This window comes from Sinocyclocheilus grahami, unplaced genomic scaffold (assembly GCF_001515645.1).
Source record: "Sinocyclocheilus grahami isolate Dianchi unplaced genomic scaffold, SAMN03320097.WGS_v1.1 scaffold709.1, whole genome shotgun sequence".
Taxonomy (NCBI): Eukaryota; Metazoa; Chordata; class Actinopteri; order Cypriniformes; family Cyprinidae; genus Sinocyclocheilus; species Sinocyclocheilus grahami.
Genome location: NW_015505888.1, coordinates 157,274 through 181,234, shown reverse-complemented (window position 1 = coordinate 181,234; position 23,961 = coordinate 157,274). Strand labels below are relative to the sequence as shown.

At 36.7% G+C, this 23,961-nt stretch overlaps 1 protein-coding gene across 1 annotated transcript in view; it reads left to right on the top strand.

Moving 5' to 3' along the window:
• nup160 (nucleoporin 160) overlaps nucleotides 1-23,961 on the top strand; it is an 89,455-nt gene that overhangs the window by 22,140 nt on the left and 43,354 nt on the right. The window contains exons 13-21 of the mRNA XM_016244124.1: nucleotides 3,254-3,353; nucleotides 6,216-6,381; nucleotides 6,459-6,583; nucleotides 8,602-8,762; nucleotides 10,301-10,437; nucleotides 13,922-13,992; nucleotides 14,087-14,246; nucleotides 17,637-17,706; nucleotides 18,742-18,840. Of these exons, the coding sequence (XP_016099610.1) occupies nucleotides 3,254-3,353; nucleotides 6,216-6,381; nucleotides 6,459-6,583; nucleotides 8,602-8,762; nucleotides 10,301-10,437; nucleotides 13,922-13,992; nucleotides 14,087-14,246; nucleotides 17,637-17,706; nucleotides 18,742-18,840 (1,089 nt within the window). The remainder of the gene's footprint in view (nucleotides 1-3,253; nucleotides 3,354-6,215; nucleotides 6,382-6,458; nucleotides 6,584-8,601; nucleotides 8,763-10,300; nucleotides 10,438-13,921; nucleotides 13,993-14,086; nucleotides 14,247-17,636; nucleotides 17,707-18,741; nucleotides 18,841-23,961) is intronic.

The following is a 23,961-nucleotide window of genomic DNA, read 5'->3' as shown; positions in this document are numbered from 1 at the left end:
CCTATCCAGTTGAAGCCATTAAGCTGCTGCGTTGTTCATTAAAAATATAGCGGAAAAAGAGAACATCAATGCGGGGATGATCTTGTTTACATCAAAACTGAAACCAAGCCGTTCGCACAGAATGCATGTTTCACACATTTTCTAGACGGACATCTATTACTGTTGCACTCGCGTCTCGCACAAAAGAGCCGCATGTTTAGAAAGCCATGTAAAATTAATGCAAGTTTAACTTTGAAAAAAACGTATATCGAGACTTTATGGCGGGTTTTTCCCTATCCCACTGCATCTCATGTTTTTAAATGAAGAATGTTCTCTGTGCCAATCGGCTTTCCACCATTTGTATTAAACTATGCATACATACATGATGCTGTTTTGTTTATAGTTGTTTAAGCAACTTAATCATAATTGGTTTATAAACATTGTGTACTTTTTTTCGCAGATAGTCATGTTATCTTATGCTTTGAATGATGCGCCAAGATTCCTGACTTGATTTTTAGTTGTTAGACCCCTAGACTCAAGGTATGCATTCACCTTAAGAACTTCAACTTTGTTTCCAAATGCAATTACTTCAGTTTTCTCCTTGCTTAACTGAAGAAAGTTTTGGCTCATCCAACTGTTTATTTCATCAATGCATTGGCAGAGGGAGTCAATGGGGCTGTGGTCATTTGGAGATAAGGCTCTCCTATACTCACATAATAATCTTTCCCTTCTAAGTATGACCTGAACCATTTGAGGACCATCCCAGAAAGCCCGACCCAGTTTTCCAGTCTCTCTAGAAGTATGCTATGATCGACCGTGTCAAACGCAGGACTGAGCTCTAGTAGTACCAGCACTGATATTTTGCCAGAATCAGAATTTAAGCAAATATCATTTATTATCTTTATGAGTGCTGTCTCTGTTTCTGTTCTGTGATGCGGTCGGAAACCAGATTGAAAATTGTCAAAGATTGAAAGACAAAACTTATTGAACAGAAATTCTACACTGGCTATGGAAATTTACGGATCAACACAGTACTACTGTTGCTGCAGAAAGGTTGCTATTTTTTATTTAAGTATGGATTTGGTACACTAAATGCAGAATAAAACACATTTTTGAGGTTTTATGATATTTGGGGGAATTCAGTCTTTATTAGCAGGGGTGCACATAAGAGGTCAGCATGTGGGACCAAAATAAAAAATGTGCTGTGTAAATCAGTTCTGACAGCGCATTTGCATATCGACATGGTTGACAGCTGTTAATGCACAATTATCATTTTAGATCGACAAACTGTCATACTGTATAAGATTTCTATTCAAACTGAAAGCATAAATCTAGGCTACCCACTGCCATTTTCAAAGCACAATGCAAAACCATGACATTTCCTTCACTGATGTAGAGGTCTGCGCGGGACTGTTTTTTTAGTCCCGCTCCCGCAAGGTTATATTCCGCACCCACCCGCTCCCGCTATATATTCACTCTTTGTTCACCCGCTGTCCGCTTAGAATAATTTTCTTCCCGACCCGACCGTTCCCGCTAAATTTAGATCTCATATTTAAATTTCCGCTACTGAAAGAGAGAGAGGCTGTCAAATAAAAGTGTATTCTGCACAAAATCGTATATTATTTTATTCGTCTTGTCAAGATCTTGAATTTATTGACTTTGACTTGAATTTATATGAATTATCTTAAGAGACAAAATTAGTTTAATATTTTATGCAACACAAGTAGGGAAAAAAGTGTCAAGAGAAAATAAAAATGTTGTACAAAAATTGTATTTCTTATTTTTATTCGTCTTGTCAAGATCTTGAATTTATTGACTTTGACTTGAATTTATATGAATTATCTTAAGAGACAAAATTAGTTTAATATTTTATGCAACACAAGTAGGGAAAAAAGTGTCAAGAGAAAATAAAAATGTTGTACAAAAATTGTATTTCTTATTTTTATTCGTCTTGTCAGGATACAATTCGTTTAACATTGATAACACAATAGGAAAAAAAGTGTTGCAAAGAGAAAAAAATAAAAATGTAGGTTGTACAAACATATCCTAGCTATTTTTATTCGTCTTGTCAAAATACTAAATTTGTTTGACATTTTTCTGTTAACACGGTAGGAAAAGTGTTGCAGAGAAAAATAAATACGACATCTTTCATTTAAAATTATAGGCTAAGCAAAATATAAACAAAACCGAGTTGAACGTCCTTCAAGGACAGCGCATTCACACTTTGCTCCATCCTTATTCTGCTCTGTCACTCATCGACAACCTGCCTGTTCTGTCTGAGGGCCGTATATTTACCACCGGTACAGCCTGCTCTGAGCATCGTTATGCACATGCTGCGCACAGACCCCGCAAATAAAACGCGTGACGGTAAAAGCGCGCGTGCATAACAGTCCTGAGTGCAGGCTGTACCGGTGGTCATTAAGAATAAAGCGCAGATATGCTGTTCTAAATGGACGTCGGGAACAGGATATTGTTAGACCGCCCGCTCCCGTTCCAATTACACCAGAGTTACCGACCGCTACCGCGTTTTATTCGGGAATTTAATCCCGCGGCGCAAAAAATCCGGCCGGGAGAGCCACGGGAATGCAGACCTCCACACTGATGCGCTTCAGTCGGCAGCGCTAAACCCGTAAACGCAGAAACTTACTTGCCCGCAACCCGCCAAAATAAAAGCCTGCTGATTTTAAAAGAAAAAAAAAGGTAAATATTGGCATTTTATTTTAAAATATAATAGTATTATCACACTTTATTATTTAGTTTATTATTTTATTTAAAAAAAACTAAATATAAAAAAAGTGCAAGAATATTATCACTACGATTAATTTATTTTTTATAGTTGTATTTAATGGGTTACACTGTGCACTTTGAGGACCAAACCAAATCTCCAGGTTCTCTTATGAGAACCAGGCTGAAAAACTTGTGTACCCCTGTTTATTAGATATTCAAAAAAATGTATTCAAATCATATTTTTTGGATGTCAGAGGTATTATATGTTTCATTATAGCGTGTGCCTTCTTATTATTAGACCTGACAGCGGAAAAAGAATGAGAGTTGAAAACTTTGGAGTGAATGAAATATCATGAGCCAATGTGCATCTTGTCTGTGTGTGTTGTAATGTGGTTATCATCACCATCAAAATAAAAGTCCCATTTTCAGTTCTCCCCAGTCAAACAGACATAAAACCTACAGGCCGATGACAGTATTTTAAAAATGTCAAGTATCAGCCCTGGTCATGTATTGGTTGGGCGCTAATCTTTCTACTTTGCTTTCCTAGGGCTTTGTGTCTTTCCTGTTTCCCTGCTTTGCTGTCGACCATCTTTACCTGTCCTCGGATGAATACCTGTTTTCTGAAGAGGAGACTCTAATTGCTGAGGGTAAGAGGGCAATGCCTTGAGACACTGCTTGAACAGCTAAAAACATTTTAGATTTATAACTTATTTACAACAGAGCCCAAGATCTGTCCATATGCAAAGATTAAATAAATAACTAAATAAAGGAAAAGAATTGTAACAATGAAGATTGTATGCCAGAAAAATAAAACTATAACCAAAACAAAATTTGATGGATAACAAGTACATCTCAAGATTTCAAGAGGTCTGATCAAATTTCAATAAGGTCCAACCAAAATTGTATTGTCCTTCTGGTGGCGCCATGTATTTTGGCTGTTGTATATGTATTTGTACACTCCCAAAGAGCGATGTCCAGTACATAAACATTACTGGGGTAGATAGATCCAACCACTGTTTCAGATAGGGCTGGGCGATATGGCGAAATAATAACATGTCGTTTCTTTTACAGAACGTTTGACCCATTTTTACGGTATTTATTAACTAGTCAACTTGAAAGTGTAACTACATGATTCAAGTAACCTTTTCTTTGTTAACCCTCTTCTTAAAGAAAATTCTATTCCAAGTGCAGCACACATGAAGTTGTCAACATGATGTAAATGTTAAACAAATCACATGAACTACAGCTACATATTATACAAACTTGTCTTATACATGTTATATGTTCAGAAATAATGCAAGGAAATGCTTTTTAAAAAAATCTCAAAAGTCAGTGTAATTCAAATTCAAAATGACTGACGGTATAACACCAGTAGACTATCATTAACTATAAATGTTATGTAAAGACAACAGCAGCTTTTAGTCTGTCACCCTGATGCAAACATGAAATATCAGACATACAGTAGTAGTTACAGGTTTTTTATTCGATTGCACTGCTTTTCCATTGTTTTTTCGATGTAAACATGGTTTGACTGTTGTGCTCACGTTTCTTGCAGGAAACAGCAGTCTAAAAATGAGGCACTCAAGTTAAAAGAAGTTAACTCCCATCTTACTGCATTTTTTCCTATTCCACTGCCCAAGTCACATCTTTGTCAACACAAAAGCACTTTCTGTGTGAATGGCCCCTTTTGATATATTCTACTTCTGGTCCTTCACAGAGCGCGTCACTCGTGAGTGGTTAATCATGTGCGCTGACTTGAGATTGGATCATTCTTTTCTCTTTGCTGTTATCATTGGCATATTGTCAGTGTCTAATTCTAGCGTTTGGTAATATTTCTATTCAAAATCGTGATTCCTCTATTTATAAAACATAAAATCGTGGCAAAATATAAAATTCTATTTATTCTATAAAATCGGAACAATTGCCCAGCCCTATTTTCAGGATAACTTTTTTGGCAGCAGTAAAAGCAGCGGACAGAATCCTTTTTTGATCAACCAACAGTAGCTGTGTTTCCTTCCAAAGATTCAAATTAAACTTATGCGCAAAACTGGAATATCGCATAAAACATTTGCAAATAAATCACTGAATAAAGTTTCTATCCATCGAGTCAAAGAGTGCAAAATAGTCACTTCCTGGTAAACTGGCACTAAATATCACTAGGAGAAGCCACTGAATATTATAATTTTCATATATGATAAACACAATAAATGCGGTCATTGCTTTCGGATGCTTGTCGTGTAAGACAGTAATTATACAGAAATACTTTGACGACAGACTTTGCTCAGGCATTTCAGAATGACCAGAACAACATATACAGGTGCATCTCAATAAATTAGAATGTCATGGAAAAGTTTGCCACAAACTGATCACCTCAGTGATTTACACATCCAGCACCCGTACGATCAGCACTGGAGCTCCTCAGGGTTGTGTTTTTTCTATTTTTTATTATCTGTGTTTTTGTTCTGTCACTGTCATTCTGTTACACTGTGGAGCTTCTGTCATGAAAACAAATTCCTGGTATGTGTAAACATACCTGGCAATAAAAACTCATTCTGATTCTGATTCTGACCTCCATGCCACGCCGAATTGAGGCAGTAATTAAAGCAAAAGGAGCCCCTACCAAGTATTGAGTACATGTACAGTAAATGAACATACTTTCCAGAAGGCCAACAATTCACTAAAAAAAATTTTTTTTTTATTGGTCTTATGAAGTATTCTAATTTGTTGAGATAGTGAATTGGTGGGTTTTTGTTAAATGTGAGCCAAAATATCACAATTAAAAGAAGCAAAGACTATTTCAGTCTGTGTGCATTGAATTTATTTAATACACGAGTTTCACAATTTGAGTTGCTGAATTAAATTCTTAACTTTTCCATGACATTCTAATTTATTGAGATGCACCTGTAGATGCTGTCAATGAGATCGGTCCGCTGCTAGTCAAGTTATCCTGTCTCATAGCACAAAGTCACATGACTTTTTCAATGCGCATGAAGGAAATTATTCAGTAAATATGCTTCCATCGTAGTTTATGCACATTGTGTCTTATCGGATAACGTTGTTTCCTCATATGCAACAGAAATGGCAGCGCTTATGAGTTAAACAACAAGGTGGTCGCAAAATGCGATCATTTGGTCGCAGTCTGGAGCCCTGAAAACAGTCAGTCCTTTTGGATCTGAGTCCTCAGAAGATCAGACAATAAGTCCCTTACAGAGGACCAGAACAACACAATTTGGGAACAGTTCCAGAATATATGCATATATGTACCTTGACTTGAGCTGTTACACAGGTGACAAAAAGGGTCAGACTTTTTCTTCATTTTATATAATAAACGGAGTGGCATATGCCTTATAGATTAACTTATAATGAATCATCTAGTGAGCTGGGGAGAGACTTCTTCTGATCCCCTTTTCAGTTTATTAATGCTATGATCTGCCCACTTAGTAAGACAAGCAGCCACAGTTGACAGGAAGTAATCGAGCAAGCAGTCGTTAATGGTGGTCTTTTATTAGATTCGAATTTGAGCCGTGATGTCCTGCAGCTCGTTCAGTGTCTCCGCATGGTGAGCGAGTCTCTTCCAGAGGACATGGCCTATGAGATGGACAAAGCCCTTGAGGACCTGCTGTCTCCAGAGAAAGTGTCGGAAAAAGTACTGGAGGGTCTTCTGGCCAGTGACAAGTCAGTATCCCTCACATCACTGATTTAATGCAGTCACACGGATCAGCTTGATGTCTAAAGTGAAATATTTTCTTCAGTGGGAATGTGATTCAGGACATTTTAAACAAACTGCAAGACATCAGTAACCCCACTGTTGCAATAAACACGCTGCTGAGAGAACTGGACCTGGAGACTGATGCAGAGACGGACACCAGACCCACTGGTACACCTTTTATATGCACCTTTTGAAGGGTTCTGTGGTGAATGATCTTGTTGTCTGAAGAGTAATTTACCCAAAAAATCATTGTCATTTTTCTGAATTCATTCATATCAAGGTTCAAAATTGACCGAATTTAATTGAAGTGCTACATATTGTATATTGATAGTGAAGATCAACCTTTGAGGCACTCTCTTGATATACACTATACTGCCAAAAGTATTGGGACACTCCCTTCTAATGAACAGATTTGACTACTTTAGTAATTTCCACGAGTACAAATCTTAATGTTTAAGCATATAATGATATTCTAGGGAATTGTGTGCTTCTAATTTTACAGCAGCAGTTTGGACAGTACCCTTTTCTATTCTAACATGACAATGCCTCTGTGTATAAGGCAAGGTTCAAAAAGAAAAGATTGACTGAGTCGGTGGGGAAGAACTTGACTCGTCTGAACACATCTGCTGTGACTTTAAATGTAGATTTTGAGCCAAAAACTCATCGCCAAACACCAATGACTTGTACATGCGCTATATGGACAAAAGTCTTGGGACACCCCCTGCTTTAGAACAGAAAAAGGCACTTCCAAAACTGTGGCAACAAAGATGGAAACATAATTCATGTATTTAAAAATTGTATTTCCATCCCTGTTGCAACAGGTTTGGAAGTGTCTAAAATGACTGCACCCATATGTACAAGTCATTGGTGTTTGGCGATGAGTTTTTGGCTCAAGATCTACATTTAAAGTCACAGCAGATGTGTTCAGACGAGTCAAGTTCTTCCCCACCGACTCAGTCAATCTTTTCTTTTTGAACCTTGCCTTATACACAGAGGCATTGTCATGTTAGAATAGAAAAGGGTACTGTCCAAACTGTTGCTGTAAAATTAGAAGCACACAATTCCCTAGAATATCATTATATGCTTTAAAGGGTTAGTTCACCCAAAAATGAAAAATAGCCTGTTTTACTCACCCTCAAGCCATCCTTGGTGTATATGACTTTCTTCTTTCAGAGGAATCCAGTCGGATTTATATTAAAAAGTGTCCTGGCTCTTCTAAACTCTATTATTCCAGTCAGCGGGCGTTTCTGTTGAATAGTCCAAAACACGTTAAATAAAGCGTGTGCATCCAATAATAAAACGTGCCTCACACGGCTCCGGTGGGTGAATGAAGGCCTCCTGTAGCGAATCCATGCGTTTTTGTCAGAAAAATATCCATATTTCAAACGGAAATATGTAAAACACAGGCTAATTTTCATTTTTGGGTGAACTAACCCTTTAACATTAAGATTTGTTCTCATGGAAATTACTAAAGTAGTCGAGTCTGTTCATTAGAAGGGGGTGTCCCAATACTTGTACTTGTTATAAAAGAGCAGTGAAGTAATTCGATAACATTTTGTTCTGGATGTGTGGCCTACATAAGAAATAAGGCATGCCGCACAAAAAAAGTATTTTTATATAAATTCTATTAATAAAATAATTATATATTTAAACTATATGTGTAATATATTAATTGCCAATACATATGTATTATCACATTTACAATATCAAAGGAATAATTGGCAGTTGTGACTTTTTAGTGTTTGTGATTTTGATAGCCCCTGCTTATAGTCTGTTTTGTTGTGTGTAAATGGCTGAAAGATTTTTCTTTTGTTTATTTGTTTATTCTTTTGTCTGTAAAGGACAAAAGAATAAACAAAAGAAAACTCTTTTGTGCAAGTTGAGAACTGGAGCCCAGCCGATATATCATTTTGCTGATTTTATCGGCCGATATGAGCCTGTCGCAGATATATCGTATCAGCGAATATACCGCCGATATGAAATTTAGTTTTTTACAGAACATATACACATAAAAAATATTGGCCGATATATCGGTGTCTGACTTTTTTTACTCCCTAATATCGGTATCGTCATCGGCCCCAAAAAAAACATATCGGTCGGGCTCTATTGAGAAAGAGTATTAAAGCATGACCCCCTTTTTGTTAATATGCATGTTTGGACTCTTCCCCTGATCATGACTGTTGCAGGTCAGTCTCTGAGAGTGCGCATTAGCCTCTCCCAGCTCTACGGCAGCAGTGTGGCCGCTAGTCTGATCTGTCAAGCTGTGTGTCAGACCGCTATGACACGAACTCTGCTCTGCAGAGACCTGCTCATCCTGCAGCAGCTGTACCTGCGAAACGGAGATAATGTGAGCAGACACACACACATATACTTAGCACGTGTCTCAGTTAGGGCTGTTTGTGATATTGAGACTTGAACTACAAAAACGTCCTTTAAGGTAGAAAATGCAAATTTTTGATTTCAAGACGTGTGATAAGCACCGATTAGCACATTTTATTTAAAATACATTGTTGATAATTGACTAGAACAGAATTTACTTCACACTTTAATGATGCACAAGCAATGTTTTGAAGAATCTTTACAATTACAATATCAAGGGAAATATTCTGCATTGCTTTAGAGAGCCGTAGTGGATTTTACCGATGCCGATAGATAGGTTGGACCACACTGGCCAGTAATGATTAATAAACCGGTAGTTTGTAAAATGGATACTGAACGAAACCAAAATAGTGCTTTACTATTTTAAAAAAAACAGTACTGAACCATACTTTTTAATTGAATAAAGATATTTATATTAATTATTATTTTATCATTAAAGTTAGTTAATAGTTTAACTAATGTTAACAGAAGAAACTTAATTTAAAAATGTATTAGTAATAATAAATGTTGATTAACACCCGGAATAATACTTATACAGCTTTCATTCATCTTAATGTTACAAATGGAGTCTCATTGTAAAGTGTTACCATTTAATTTCAACAGTCATCGCCATCTTTAAATATCTACACAAAGGCCATAGCACTGAAATTATATGTATGGATATTGTATGTATACTCTCACACTTTAACAGCTTCTATTCTAAAATACTTGATTATTATCTAATCAAAATAACAGAATAAACTGAATGATATATTACAGCTTGAATTGAAGCTGAATGGTGCACCATTAAACTCAAGCCCTTTGCTAGCATGTTAATTAACTCATCCAAATGCACCCTTTACATGAGATTAATGGTGGAGTTTGGAGTGTGACTGTTTGAGGTTTTGGACAGGTGTCTTTTATACTGATAAGGAGTTCAAACAGATGCCATTAATACAGGTAACCAGTGGAGGACAGAGGAGGCTCTTAAAGAAGAAGTTACAGGTCTGTGAGAGCCAGAAATCTTGCTTGTTTGTAGGTGACCAAATACTTATTTTACCGAGGAATTTACCAATTAATTCTTTAAAAATCCTACAATGTGATTTTCTGGAATTTTTGTCTCTCATAGTTGAGGTATACCTATGATGAAAATTACAGGCCTCTCTCATCTTTTTAAGTGGGAGAACTTGCACAATTGGTGGCTGACTAAATACTTTTTTGCCCCACTGTATATATGAAACATTGACTAAATGTACAGGATATTTTGTCAAAAACTAAGGCTAAATTCAAAAACTGTGAATTATCTCTGGAACTGCCTTGAGAATGTAAAACGGTGCGGTTTATGTGTATCCAATCTCTTGTGGATTGCTGACTTAAAAACCTGCAGTTCCCCTTACTGAAAAAAGAATTTGGTAGAATTTGAATACAGATTGAATTCTGGAAATATTTAAGTGAAAAATAATTTTTAAAGCCCTGTTGACAGTCCTAGCTCCTGTACTCTTATGGATTAATGGTTTGTTTGTGCAGGTGTTTGTTGCAGGCAGTGCTCCGTTACTGCAGCTGCAGCAGGACTTGATTCCTCGATGCTCTAGTCTGCTGTGCTCATATCACCTGCTCAAACAGATGAGCCTGACGCTGTCCTCATCTGTTCCACTTGACATACTGTGAGTCCACATGGCCCAATCCACAAAAAAAATTCACATTTATATTTACATTTACATTTACATTTAGTCATTTAGCAGACGCTTTTATCCAAAGCGACTTACAATTGGGGGATACATAAAGCGATTCTTCTTCTTATATGTAAGCTATGATTCTTAATGCAAATGTGTGTGTACCGTAGGGCTGTGATGGTGGCAAAGTTCTTGAGCATAGACAGCAATAGAAGTTTCAGCACTATATCAAGTTTAATTATATTCCTCACAAAGATAAACGTTTTATCATATGTCCCACTGTTTCATGTTTTCTCCCAATAATCCAAAGCAATTGACACTTTGTAAATGCTCAAAAAAAGCTTAATTATTTCTTAGGCACGAGCAAGACATTTGTGACCAAAATGAATCATAATGAGCCAAACATGAGCAAAGATATGAATGAGAAAATTCACATTCTCTATTAAAAGACCTTCAAAATGATGTATGATTTGTTAGAATCTGTCAAAGCTACACCAGTTTGAAGTCGATATAGTCAGCAAAGTCAGTTCTGAGAAGAATAGTTAAAAGTTTTCTGAAGGTTCCAAAGCAAAAATCACCTAGCAACGTTACATTTCCTCCACTTCCTTTCTTAACTCTTTCCCCGCCATTGACGAGTTATCTCATCTTTTACAAGAAAACGTTTCCCCGCCAAAGATGAGTTTTTACAGCTTTCCGTGTTTTCACTGCTATACACTCAGGGGCGCTATTACGCATCTTCTGAACGAGTACAAAACCTCCCAAACAAAAACTCACGTGAACAGGACGGAGAAACAAGCTATCTCTTATGTAAACAGATGTATACATAAATACAGATGTATGCATAAAAATAATGCAATCATCAGCAATAGACAGCATATAAATGAAAACTGCATAATGTTACAGAGTAAAATGTTGATCCAGGAAATGGTATATGTCTGTGCAAGCTTTGGAGGTGTTGATGGAAGCGATTTACTGGATTTATGCTTTGATAATCGTACTACATATTATCCAGATGTAGTTTTTGATAAAAATTTGATATTCTCACCTTTTTGCTTAAAATTATATAAATGAAAACTGCATAATGTTACGGAGTTAAATGTTGATCCAGGACGTGGTATACGTCTGTTGATGGAGCGATTTACTGGATTTATGCTTTGATAATCGTACTGAATATTATCCAGATGTAGTTTTTGATAAAAATGTGATATTCTCACCTTTTTGCTTAAAATTATTAATTTTTTATGAAACCTACCTATATTCAAGTGTTGATAAAGTACAGATCTTCTTTATGCACCAAGAGATTGTAACACTCCAAAGAGAAAGGAAAAAATGAAATCGCATCATATGACCCCTTTAAATGTAGAGGCTCTGATCTTTATTTTGGTGTATTGCATATTCAAATATCCATACAGCAAAATATACTGGAGGCCATCAAATTTTAGTGAAAATTATCAAAATCGCTGGCAAAAAAAAAAAGAATAGATATATGGAAAAACTATTATTTTTAACCCTCTTTCTGAACTTCTCTCAGAAACGGGCTGTTTTTAAGGGGCGGGTCATTTAAGGCTTCTCGGGAATCAGCCACTGTTATGATTGGCTAACAATTTATAGGAAATAGTATCAATGCCCCCTCGCTATTACATGTTTTGAGTGATTTGACAACAGTGGGCAAGTGACGTAACTGGTGATGCGTCTTAACACACCGTATCACCGTCAGCACCATCTATCACGACAAGTCTATTGAGAACCGTGAGATATTGTACTGGTATCGCTACAGGAACACCCTTTCACAATTTTGTGTCACTCCGCTTGTTCTAGCCGGGTCTGTTTTTTTTTTTTATTATTCACTGAGCTAATCGTAGAGTATGTTAGTTAATATAAGAAGAAACGTCTAGCTTCTCTCTAGTTTAGTTTAGTTTTTTTCTCTTACGTCTAGTTTCCTCTCTCTCTCATTTGGATGCACGTCTTGCATCCAAATGAGCAATTGTTGCTCTCTTATAACCTCATTATTTCTCACTAATAACCTAACTGAAGTAGCACATGCCCTTGATACGAATTCTAAAAGTGACGTATGTTTAACGGTCAACTTGAGCTTTGAATCCGTGGCGGAAGGAAGTAGTTCCGCACAAAAGAGGGTTTTATTAGGCACTCCATTGGTTCTTGTTTAATTACACACATGTTCTGTCGAACTGTTGTAGAAACACAATTTCACTCTTGTACTCGAGCGATACCGGCTCTATATCATATATCAGAGCCGGTATCGATATTGCTCATATATCAATTCATATAGTTAATCAATATCACACGAAGAGTGCCATTTAAAAAAAAAAAAAAAAAAATCTGCATGGTTACAAATGAGATATTGATTTTATACAACAGTTAAATAAACAATAAGTTAATATTAAGAGACTTATGTTTTATACACCATGCTTGCTTTTACTCCATTTCTACTAATTCCAAACACAGCCACAGCACTGTTTCGCGTCTCTGAGCAACTTGACGGTGTTTCGTTCCTGAATGAATCAACCGTTTAAATGATTCGGTTCAATCGCAATGAGTCAATTATTAACAGCGACTTGCTGCCACCTACTGGCGGTTTTAATTGTTTTAATTTTACATTTAATGTATCTTTTCATTTTTAAAATAATTTCAAGTATTAGTATTCATTTCATGTTTAAAATATCAAAACATTATGCATTTGTAACTGCAGGTTAAAGCATTCCATGTAAAAATTAAAAAATGCACATAAAAGGAAAAAAATCTATTTAAACTTATTGGAAAATATAGATTTCTTTCACTGCTGTGAACTGACCACACAGAATAAGAAATATATCAAAAACTTTAGGAGTCATCTGTCCACGGTAGTCCTTAAGATATCAGCACAATAACACACTCAGCAAAATATGGTCTAATTATCTTTATCGATAAAATTCTAGAAAATATTGAGGTAATTTTTTGTCAATATTGCACACCCCTAGTTCTGACACAAAATGATTTGCAACGATCGCTTTGTCACGTTCAGTGTAGACCGCCTCAAGCTGTTGGTTTATTTATTTATTTATTTTATTTATTTATTTTATTTTGGCTAGTAGACGTTATGAATGGCCGGTAACTTAAAAATTTAGTAGCCAAATTGGCTGGTGCGTGAAAAAGTTAATTTCAATCCCTGAATGTCACACATCGGTTGCACTATTTTACAGTATATGTACTTACAGTGTACTTGCAGTAAACCTACCAAAGAAAGTTCTGGTAATATAGGGTAACTACATGGGCTAGGGGTAGGTTTAGGGGTAGGTTCAGGCTTAGTACCTAGTTATTACCTAGTTATTGTAATTATTATAATAATTACATAGTATGTACATGCGATTAATCGTGATTCGAGATAATACATAGACTTTTATTTTGGTTCATCTTTGAGAATTGTTCCTGGGTGTATTTAAGGACATTATTTCATGCATTATTTTTCTCTCTTTAGAAATGCTGATCTTCAGCACCTGTCTGTTTTGGAGCTGTCCGACTCCTCAACTCCTACATCCAGTAGATCAGGTAACATGAATTAAATGCCTCAGTACAGACAGTCTGTGCCTGCTGATGTGAATGCTGACTGTACCTCGCCATGTTGTTTCTCTCTTGTTTTTAGTGTTGAATCCTCAAACTGTGGTGGAGTTGTTCTACCAGAATGTGGCCCGTAAAGCCATCATGTCTCAGATCCTCTCCCAGCAGGATGTGGAGGGCAGTCAGGCCATGTTGCACTGGCCACAAATGATCTCCAGTGTCCTGACACTACTCTGCCAGTTTCTGTATCCTCTTGATGTGCAGTATGCTGGACACCAGTGTTGGCATGATACCAAAAGTACCAGTAGTGGGTACCAATATAAATTAAATTGAACAATTCTCTAACAAATTTCGATACCAAAACTGTTTTTGTATTTTGAATATTTCATTTATACTTAAATTTATAATTTAATTTTAAGTAAATAATCACTAAAGTCACACTAAAAAGATTCAGATCATCAAACAAATTTTAATATTTCACAAAGATATTGCAAGTGAATACAAAATGCAGTTTTGAAATAATTATTTCATGTATTAAGGGAAAAAAGCTGTCCAAACCTGCCTGGCACTATGTGAAAAAGTAATTGCCCCCTAAATCTAATAACTGGTTGTGCCACCCTTTGCAGCAACAACTGCAATCAAGCATTTGTGATAACTGGCAATGAGTCTTTCACATCGCTGGAGGAATGGTGGCCCACTCTTCTTTGCAGAATTGTTTTAATTCGGCCACATTGGAGGGTTTTCGAGCATGAAAGGACTGTTTGAAGGGATCCCCGGGTATTAAGACATGTATAGCTTAATATAATGTAAATTATGTCTCTTATTTAAATATATAGTAGAAACCCCATGAAAGATGTCGATTTTTTAAAATAACATACATGGTTTTTGGACTATGGGGGGCACCATTATTTTATGTGCACAGTACATTCTGCGTCGATGACGTCAAATGGTTGCACTTGGTGAGCTACTGGCGCTTATTTCTATAGTCTTTGGCTTTTTACCGCAACACAACTCAGAAAATAAAATACTGATACGATATCACATTGTGTGACTTTTGGTTGTAATTTTCAGTCGAAGGGCAACAAGAGAAGCAATGCAAGAATGGGAAGATGCCTGTGGATGAATAAAACTTCCTAAAGACCCGCTTCTTTTTTCACTCCACTTTAGTCCTGATGCCTTTGAGTCTTTTAGTAGACCACAGCTACTGAAAGAGCTTACAAACGGCATGAGAAACGCTATGTCATCCTGTAAACATGCCGACGCTAATCATGATGCGCGGGCGCTAGAGGAGTTTCTCAGCGCAGATTTTCCTCGAGATCCGGGGCGTTTAGACTCCATGTGGGGAAAAATTGATGGTACAGCATTTGGTTTAAGCCTATGCTTAAACGTCTCCACCTGTAAGCTCTTTCAGTAGCTGTGGTCATCATAACAGTATTTTATTTTCCGAGTTGTCTATTCCGAGTTGGGTTGTGGTAAAATTAGCAACAGGTAGCGGCAGTAGCACACCATAATGGTGCAAAATATGTATAAAACGATGTGATTTTTAAAGTAACCTAAACCTTTAATGGGTCTTCTACTACATATTTCAGGAAGAGACATAATTTATGTTATATTAAGCCATACAAGTCTTAATACCCAGGGATCCCTTTAAGGTCATGCCACAGCATCTCAATCAAATTTAAGTTCGGACTTTGACTTGGCCACTCAAACCTTAATTTAGTTTTTCTTGAGCCATCCAGAAGTGGACTTGCTGGTGTGTTTGGGATCATTGTCCTGCTGCATAACCCAAGTGCTCCTGAGCTTGAGGTCACAAACTGGCGGCTGGACATTCTCCTTCAGGATTTTCTGATAGAGTGGAGAATTCATGCTTCCATCAATTATGGCGAGTCATCCAGGTCCTGAAGCTGCAGAGCAGCCCCAGACCATCACACTACCACCACCATGTTTGACTGTTGCTATGATGTTCTTTTTATGAAATGCTCTGTTGGTTTTATGCCAGATGTAACGGGACACACACCTTCCAAAAAGTTCAACTTTTGTCACATCAGTCCACAGAATATTTGCCCAAAAGTCTTGGGGATAATCAAGATATTTTTTGGCAAATGTGAGACGAGCCTTTGTGTTCTTTTTGGCCAGCAATGGCTTTTGCCTTGGAACTCTCCCATGGATGCTGTTTTTGCCCAGTCTCTTTCTTATTGTTGAATCATGAACACTGAGCTTAATTGAGGCGAGTAAGGCCTGCAGTTCTTTAGATGCTGTCCTGGGTTCTTTTATGACCTCCTGGATGAGTCGTCGTTGCGCTCTTGGAGTAATTTTGGTAGGCCGGCCACTCCTGGGAAGGTTCACCACTGTTCCAAGTTTTCTCCATTTGTGGATAATGGCTCTGACCATGGTTCGTTGGAGTTCCAAAGCCTTAGAAATTGCTTTATAACCCAGACTTCTGCTTTATATGCTTTATATGCTTTCCAGACCGATACATGTCAACTATTTTGCTTCTCATCTGTTCTTGAATTTCTTTAGATTGTGACATGATGTGTTGCTCTTTAAGCATGCTTCACTTTATCAGACTGGTTCTATTTGAGGGATTTCTTGATTCAACAGGTCTGGCAGTAATCAGGCCTGCGTGTGCTAGTGCCATTTAACTCCGCTTTCTAAAATAATGTGCTTAATCACAGTTCTTTCATGATTTAACTGGAGGGGGCAATTAATTTTTCACGTAGGGCCAGGTAGGTTTGGACGGCATTATTATTATCTTTGTGCATATTAGAATTTGTTTGATGATCTGAATCTTTTAAGTGTGACAAATATGCAAAAGAACAATCAAAAACATTTTATATATTAGGGGGGGAACGGTTTGCATTTAATATTATATTAGGGGTGGAACGGTTTGCGTTTAAAAAAAATCGAACCGTACGTTACGTAACGCGTAAAACAAACAGGGTTCAGCTAATATAGATTTCTGTTGATGAATGCGCATTCTGGCTTCCCAATACATTACAACAACAACGATGAAAAGAAAACGTGGACAAACCATTCACTCTTGTTCAATGCGACTGCTGTATGTGGAATATGAGCATTTATTCCGTCAACACCCGGTGATGCTGATAGCACGCGCGCACAGGTGAGACCTGAACCGCACACGTTGATATCTGTGTTTAAGCTTTGCCAGTTTAAACATTTTACCGTGACTCCTAAACCGTGATACAAACCGAACCGTGAGTAAGTTGAACCGTTCCACCAACATATATATATATATATATATATACATATATAGCCCCAGAATAGTTCAAGAAAAAAAATTAGTAATACAGAAAATAAAGAAAAACCATGTTCGTAGTCCCTTTAGACATAACTGTGTAAATAATTTTTGTGTCATACAAGCATTTTGCATTATACAAGCAGAGACTTCCACAGCCGCATGTCCTGGGTGCCTGTTACTTACATCTGCACATGAGCATTATAAAGCGGTCGCCCGTCAGTCAGCTCATTGCATGTATTCAATATCGGTTCTCATTTTAGTATCGACCTGGTTCTTTTGAGGTCACTACTAGACACTTGATATTTTCAGCCAATTCTTGATGGTAAAGCGTCTGGGTGAGGTGTAATTCATGTGTTTCCCTTACATCATTCACTAGCTGGCCCAGCAATCCCAGTTTCCTCTTTCCTGAATGCCTGATGGTAAACTGCCAGTATGCACAGCTGCAGGTGAGACACCACTTATCACTTTGCTGGATTGTATATTGTCCTGATAAAAATAAAGGAACTATGCTAATGAATTATAAATGTAATATAATTGCTGTCTTCAGATGAGTGAATTTGTGTTCTTCATACCAGCTAATGTTTAGTCTGTGCTTATATCATGTTTTTTAATTTAGTGATTTCAGTGATTTAGTGATTTTAACTTTTGTTTTAAGATAGTAATCAGTCAGTAGTTATTTTGGTTTAGAATGTTTTTTTTAATAACCCTTTGTTTGCAGATTGTATAGGCTACGTATATACATGTACCTTGTTTTCGTAACCTCATATTGCTCATTGTTTGGAGGTGAACATCAGACGAATAATTTTTTTTTCAATGATGGATTAAAAGTAATTAATTTTTTTTATTGAAATGAAAAAATTGTTGCTTTGAAAAATAAAAGCGGTTGTGACATTGTGGCAGCGAGTGCAGAAAATGTTACTCTTTTAAATAGTTATTACTGTTCTGAGTCAGAAATCTTTCTAGAACTTTTTAAGCTACTTAACGTCAAGCTAAACACAGACAACTTTTTCTGAAATTATTACACTGTTCATTGATCACTCACGCTGCCAATTTTTTAATGAGCTTGTTTGACTGGTAAATTAAAAACTTTGTTTTACATTTACAGTACCTAAGTTTGAATATTTCTACTGCTGTCCAACTTCATATTTTGCTCAGTTCCTGTCAGTATTGGACTTCCAGTGTCAAGGGTGCATTAAATATGATACTGCATGCACATACAGTACACAGCTGATTCAGTGTAGTTTTTTTAGTGGACCACTGAATGTGACTGTACAGATGGGGTCAATATGAAGTTAAGAGTTTAGTCTTTATTACTTATAATAATAATAATAATAATAAATAGATCAACAAAGTTCTCAGCTTGATTTGAATATGTAGTTTGCAGTTACTCTGCACAAAATAAAAATTTAAATAATATACTTCTAGTTAATGCCTAAAAGGACTTTTTAACCTTTTTGTCACCGTGTCTTGCCTCTCTACAGGAATATGTTCGGTTAGTTGGGCCCTGGTGCCAGGTGAATGTGGGATCCTATCGTTTTGTTTTGGGTCATTGCTATCTGGCCAGCGGTGAGGGCCAGAAGGTAAGAACATCATGTTTGACCTGCTGTAGCCGCCTCCTTTCAAGTGCCATGTGCGTCATCTCTTCCTCATTACTACTAGTTAAAGCACAAAATAAACGTGAATGAACCTCAGAAGGTATGTTGAAAGATACAGTACAATTTAATAAAGTGCATTGTCTCATAATCAATCGGTATGTGTTTGAACCTCAGAAAGAGATCAATAAAACAGCTTGTCACAATGTTACATTTATCTTAGAAAAGCTGTTCAATGAGCATAGCTCGATAGTTAAGATAGAAAAACATTAACTTGAGGAGAATTTTACTAAATATATGTACTATATCAATATATATTATTTATATATTTGCTTATGCTGTTTTCTATATTAAATGTTTGCTTGAATAAATCCATCATGAAAAGCCACTGTTTAAATGTTTATATTTCAGGAAAAAAAGTAGAAACAATTATATCATTGAAATGTTCTTATGAAAAAAACTGCCTTATGAGCAGTTAAATTTTTTTATGCAAATCAGTTAATTGTAACCTTTAATTTGTAATGTACCATTATAAGTCCATTGTGTTTGAATTTCCTTGTTACATTTGCTATATTTTCACATTTATAACCATGATTTGGTATTCCTCTTGTACCATCGTCCTCTTTTGTGCAAAGAAATGTCTCCTGACAGTTCTCTCCCAAGTGGTTCAGTTGTTGTCGGCATTAAGCCTGATTCAGTGGGCTGTTACACTTTTAACTGTCAAGAAATTACTTCTATTTAAATGTATTGATTCAATATATTCACCTGTAGATCAAAAATTGCCTTTAACTTACACCAAAAAAAAAAAAATTTTTTTATTTTATTTTTTTAATTAAATCTGTTTATTGAACTTTTACAATAACAACAAGATACAGATACAGGAGAATCATGAAAAAATATCCTAACCCCCCTAAAGAAAGAAAAAAACTATTAAAGTATAATTAAACAAACTAAATAAAACACAAAAAATAAAAATAAAAACTCAATACATATTGTAAAACAAAGAACGTCAAGCCCAATGTCTTGAGTATAGAATATATGTTGGAGCATAAAAGTTTAGACATTTCGATCATTTATCAAATGTATGCATGTACCTCCACAAACAAAACCTTACAGCTTTAAAGTATATACATATACTTACGTAAGTATCTACACATATAATCACAGACTCCTAACCAGATTCAGGCCACAGTCATATTAACATCTTAATGCTTAGGTTGACACACTCTAAGAAGAAGTACTGACATATTCAGGAAAAATGCTGGATTTTGACATCAAGATTTCAAAAGCTTGTGGCTTAAAAGGGCTTAAAGATAGAGATCTACTGTAAATTAGAAAAATGTTGGGCATGACCGAAAGTTTGTGGGGTGTAAATATACTTGTTTAATTTGCATATTATGACGCCATCTTGAATTTCATAATATTCAGGAAATAATAGATATTGAATTGATGTTTGAACTTATTTGCATGTTTGTTGTTGTTGTTGTTGTTTTTGTCTTTTTATCCTCATTCTAAATTATCAGAAAAGAGGAAACCAACAATAAAACAGGAGAAAGTACTAAATTATTACTATATTATTATACTAGTAAAACGCTTGTGAACAGTAGCCTACTTTTTGATCAGTTCATCAGTAATATTCAGGAAATAATAGATATTGAATTGATTTCATTAAGTTTGAACTTATTTGCATGTTTTTTTTTGTCTTTTTATCCTCATTCTAAATGATCAGGAAAAGAGGAAACCAACAATAAAACAGGAGAAAGTAGTAAATTATTACTATATTACTGTGCCATAGTAAAATGCATGTACCTATTTTTTGATCAGTTGACCAGCTATCTGCCCAATCAGGTATCTAGGTGACACAGTTTATAGTTCTTGAGAGTATGGTACCTCTCAATGCATGGCACAGCGTACAGACTGCACCGTGTACTGCGGCCACTTCCACCTCTTTGGGGCACTGGATCCAGAGCGCTCTGACTCGATCCAAAGAGCTAGTGCTACTTCCAGCCCTATTTCTCCTACCCCTGCTGCCTCTGCCTCTAGCAACAGCTCTCCTATGGACACTATGACCACATTCACCCCTGCCACCCCCATCCCCGTTGGGCAAAGGATCGAAATGATCACTTGTTTGTGCTTCGTGAACACTCTCGCCTTGCACGATTGCACCATTGTGCTGCAAAGATGTATGCAAAAAAGAAGCGCGATTATTAGACGACCGATCGTCATTTCCAAAAGGCAAATATTCCCCTTCAGAGTCAGAATCAGCGAGTAACATTTGCAACTCATCCTCATGGTACAATTTTTATTAGCCATTTGGCAATTTTCTCTCACAAATCTCACAATTTACTTGCACGCTATGAAATTTCGCATCAATGACACAATAGCTCATTTGCTCTGCTATTTGTTGAACACTTTGAATAGGAATATGAAGTCATTTTGGTCTAGAATCGAAGTACTATATGTCTGCCATCTAGTGGTAGGGAATACAAATGAGATATTACACCATATTAGGAACTACAGTCTGTTTAATTGAGTATGGTTTTTGCGACTTTGGTGCTTAGAGGGTTAAGAAGGCAAAAGTCTTTGCAGTATTTCCAGGTAAACCAGTGACATTTGAAGGAAGTCCAAAAAGTGCAACCAAAGGGCAAGGCTCGATCTGTTTCTTTGTCACTAAAGAAAAACAATTAAAGATTGATAGCCAAAAAAGAAGTAATGGATGGACATAGCCAAAACATATGTATTAAATCTGCAGGGGCCTGATGGCATCGATCACAGAGAGGGTCAATACCAGGCTTGATTTTTGCCAACCTCACTTTTGTCCAGTAAATTCGGTGAATACATTTTAATTGGATAAGACTATGACGTGCACAAATAGAGGAGGTATGAACACGGGACAGGATCCGGTTCCAAGTCTCGTCATCAAATGTGAGGCAGAGATCCGACTCCCATTGTTGTTTAATAAAAGAGAATAGAGGAAGTGGAGATGGAGGAAATCAGCCTGTATAGCGTAGACAACACACCCTTTTTATCTAAGGCTACTTCAAGAATCTGATCAAGCAAAGATTTTGGAGGAAGATTCGGAAAATCAGGGAATGAGTTTTAAATAGTAGATGATGTTTGAATGTTTGAACTTATTTGCATGTTTGTTGTTGTTGTTGTTGTTTTTGTCTTTTTATCCTCATTCTAAATTATAGGAAACCAAATTATTACTATATTATTATACTAGTAAAACGCTTGTGAACAGTAGCCTACTTTTTGATCAGTTCATCAGTAATATTCAGGAAATAATAGATATTGAATTGATTTCATTAAGTTTGAACTTATTTGCATGTTTTTTTTTGTCTTTTTATCCTCATTCTAAATGATCAGGAAAAGAGGAAACCAACAATAAAACAGGAGAAAGTAGTAAATTATTACTATATTACTGTGCCATAGTAAAATGCATGTACCTATTTTTTGATCAGTTGACCAGCTATCTGCCCAATCAGGTATCTAGGTGACACAGTTTATAGTTCTTGAGAGTATGGTACCTCTCAATGCATGGCACAGCGTACAGACTGCACCGTGTACTGCGGCCACTTCCACCTCTTTGGGGCACTGGATCCAGAGCGCTCTGACTCGATCCAAAGAGCTAGTGCTACTTCCAGCCCTATTTCTCCTACCCCTGCTGCCTCTGCCTCTAGCAACAGCTCTCCTATGGACACTATGACCACATTCACCCCTGCCACCCCCATCCCCGTTGGGCAAAGGATCGAAATGATCACTTGTTTGTGCTTCGTGAACACTCTCGCCTTGCACGATTGCACCATTGTGCTGCAAAGATGTATGCAAAAAAGAAGCGCGATTATTAGACGACCGATCGTCATTTCCAAAAGGCAAATATTCCCCTTCAGAGTCAGAATCAGCGAGTAACATTTGCAACTCATCCTCATGGTACAATTTTTATTAGCCATTTGGCAATTTTCTCTCACAAATCTCACAATTTACTTGCACGCTATGAAATTTCGCATCAATGACACAATAGCTCATTTGCTCTGCTATTTGTTGAACACTTTGAATAGGAATATGAAGTCATTTTGGTCTAGAATCGAAGTACTATATGTCTGCCATCTAGTGGTAGGGAATACAAATGAGATATTACACCATATTAGGAACTACAGTCTGTTTAATTGAGTATGGTTTTTGCGACTTTGGTGCTTAGAGGGTTAAGAAGGCAAAAGTCTTTGCAGTATTTCCAGGTAAACCAGTGACATTTGAAGGAAGTCCAAAAAGTGCAACCAAAGGGCAAGGCTCGATCTGTTTCTTTGTCACTAAAGAAAAACAATTAAAGATTGATAGCCAAAAAAGAAGTAATGGATGGACATAGCCAAAACATATGTATTAAATCTGCAGGGGCCTGATGGCATCGATCACAGAGAGGGTCAATACCAGGCTTGATTTTTGCCAACCTCACTTTTGTCCAGTAAATTCGGTGAATACATTTTAATTGGATAAGACTATGACGTGCACAAATAGAGGAGGTATGAACACGGGACAGGATCCGGTTCCAAGTCTCGTCATCAAATGTGAGGCAGAGATCCGACTCCCATTGTTGTTTAATAAAAGAGAATAGAGGAAGTGGAGATGGAGGAAATCAGCCTGTATAGCGTAGACAACACACCCTTTTTATCTAAGGCTACTTCAAGAATCTGATCAAGCAAAGATTTTGGAGGAAGATTCGGAAAATCAGGGAATGAGTTTAACAAAATTTCAGAGCTGCAAATATCTAAAAAATTGTGCACTAGAGCGAGAGAATTTTTGTTTCAATTGAGGAAAGCAGGGGAAAACATTATCAATGTAAATATCATTGACAACTGAAATCCCTGCTCTCTGCCAAATATTAAATGCCTCGTCATTAAGTGAAGGAGGAATAAAGGGTTGCGATTTATAGGTGAAACCACTGGTAAGTGCTGAAGGCCAAAATGGGTTCGGAATTGGGACCAAATTCGTAACGATTGCCGGACAATGGAATTACCATAAGGACAACGCGAGATGGCAATAAGAGGGCCACACAATAGTGCAGCAGGTGAGGCAGGGGAACAGAAACCCTCTTCAATACTGACCCAAGAC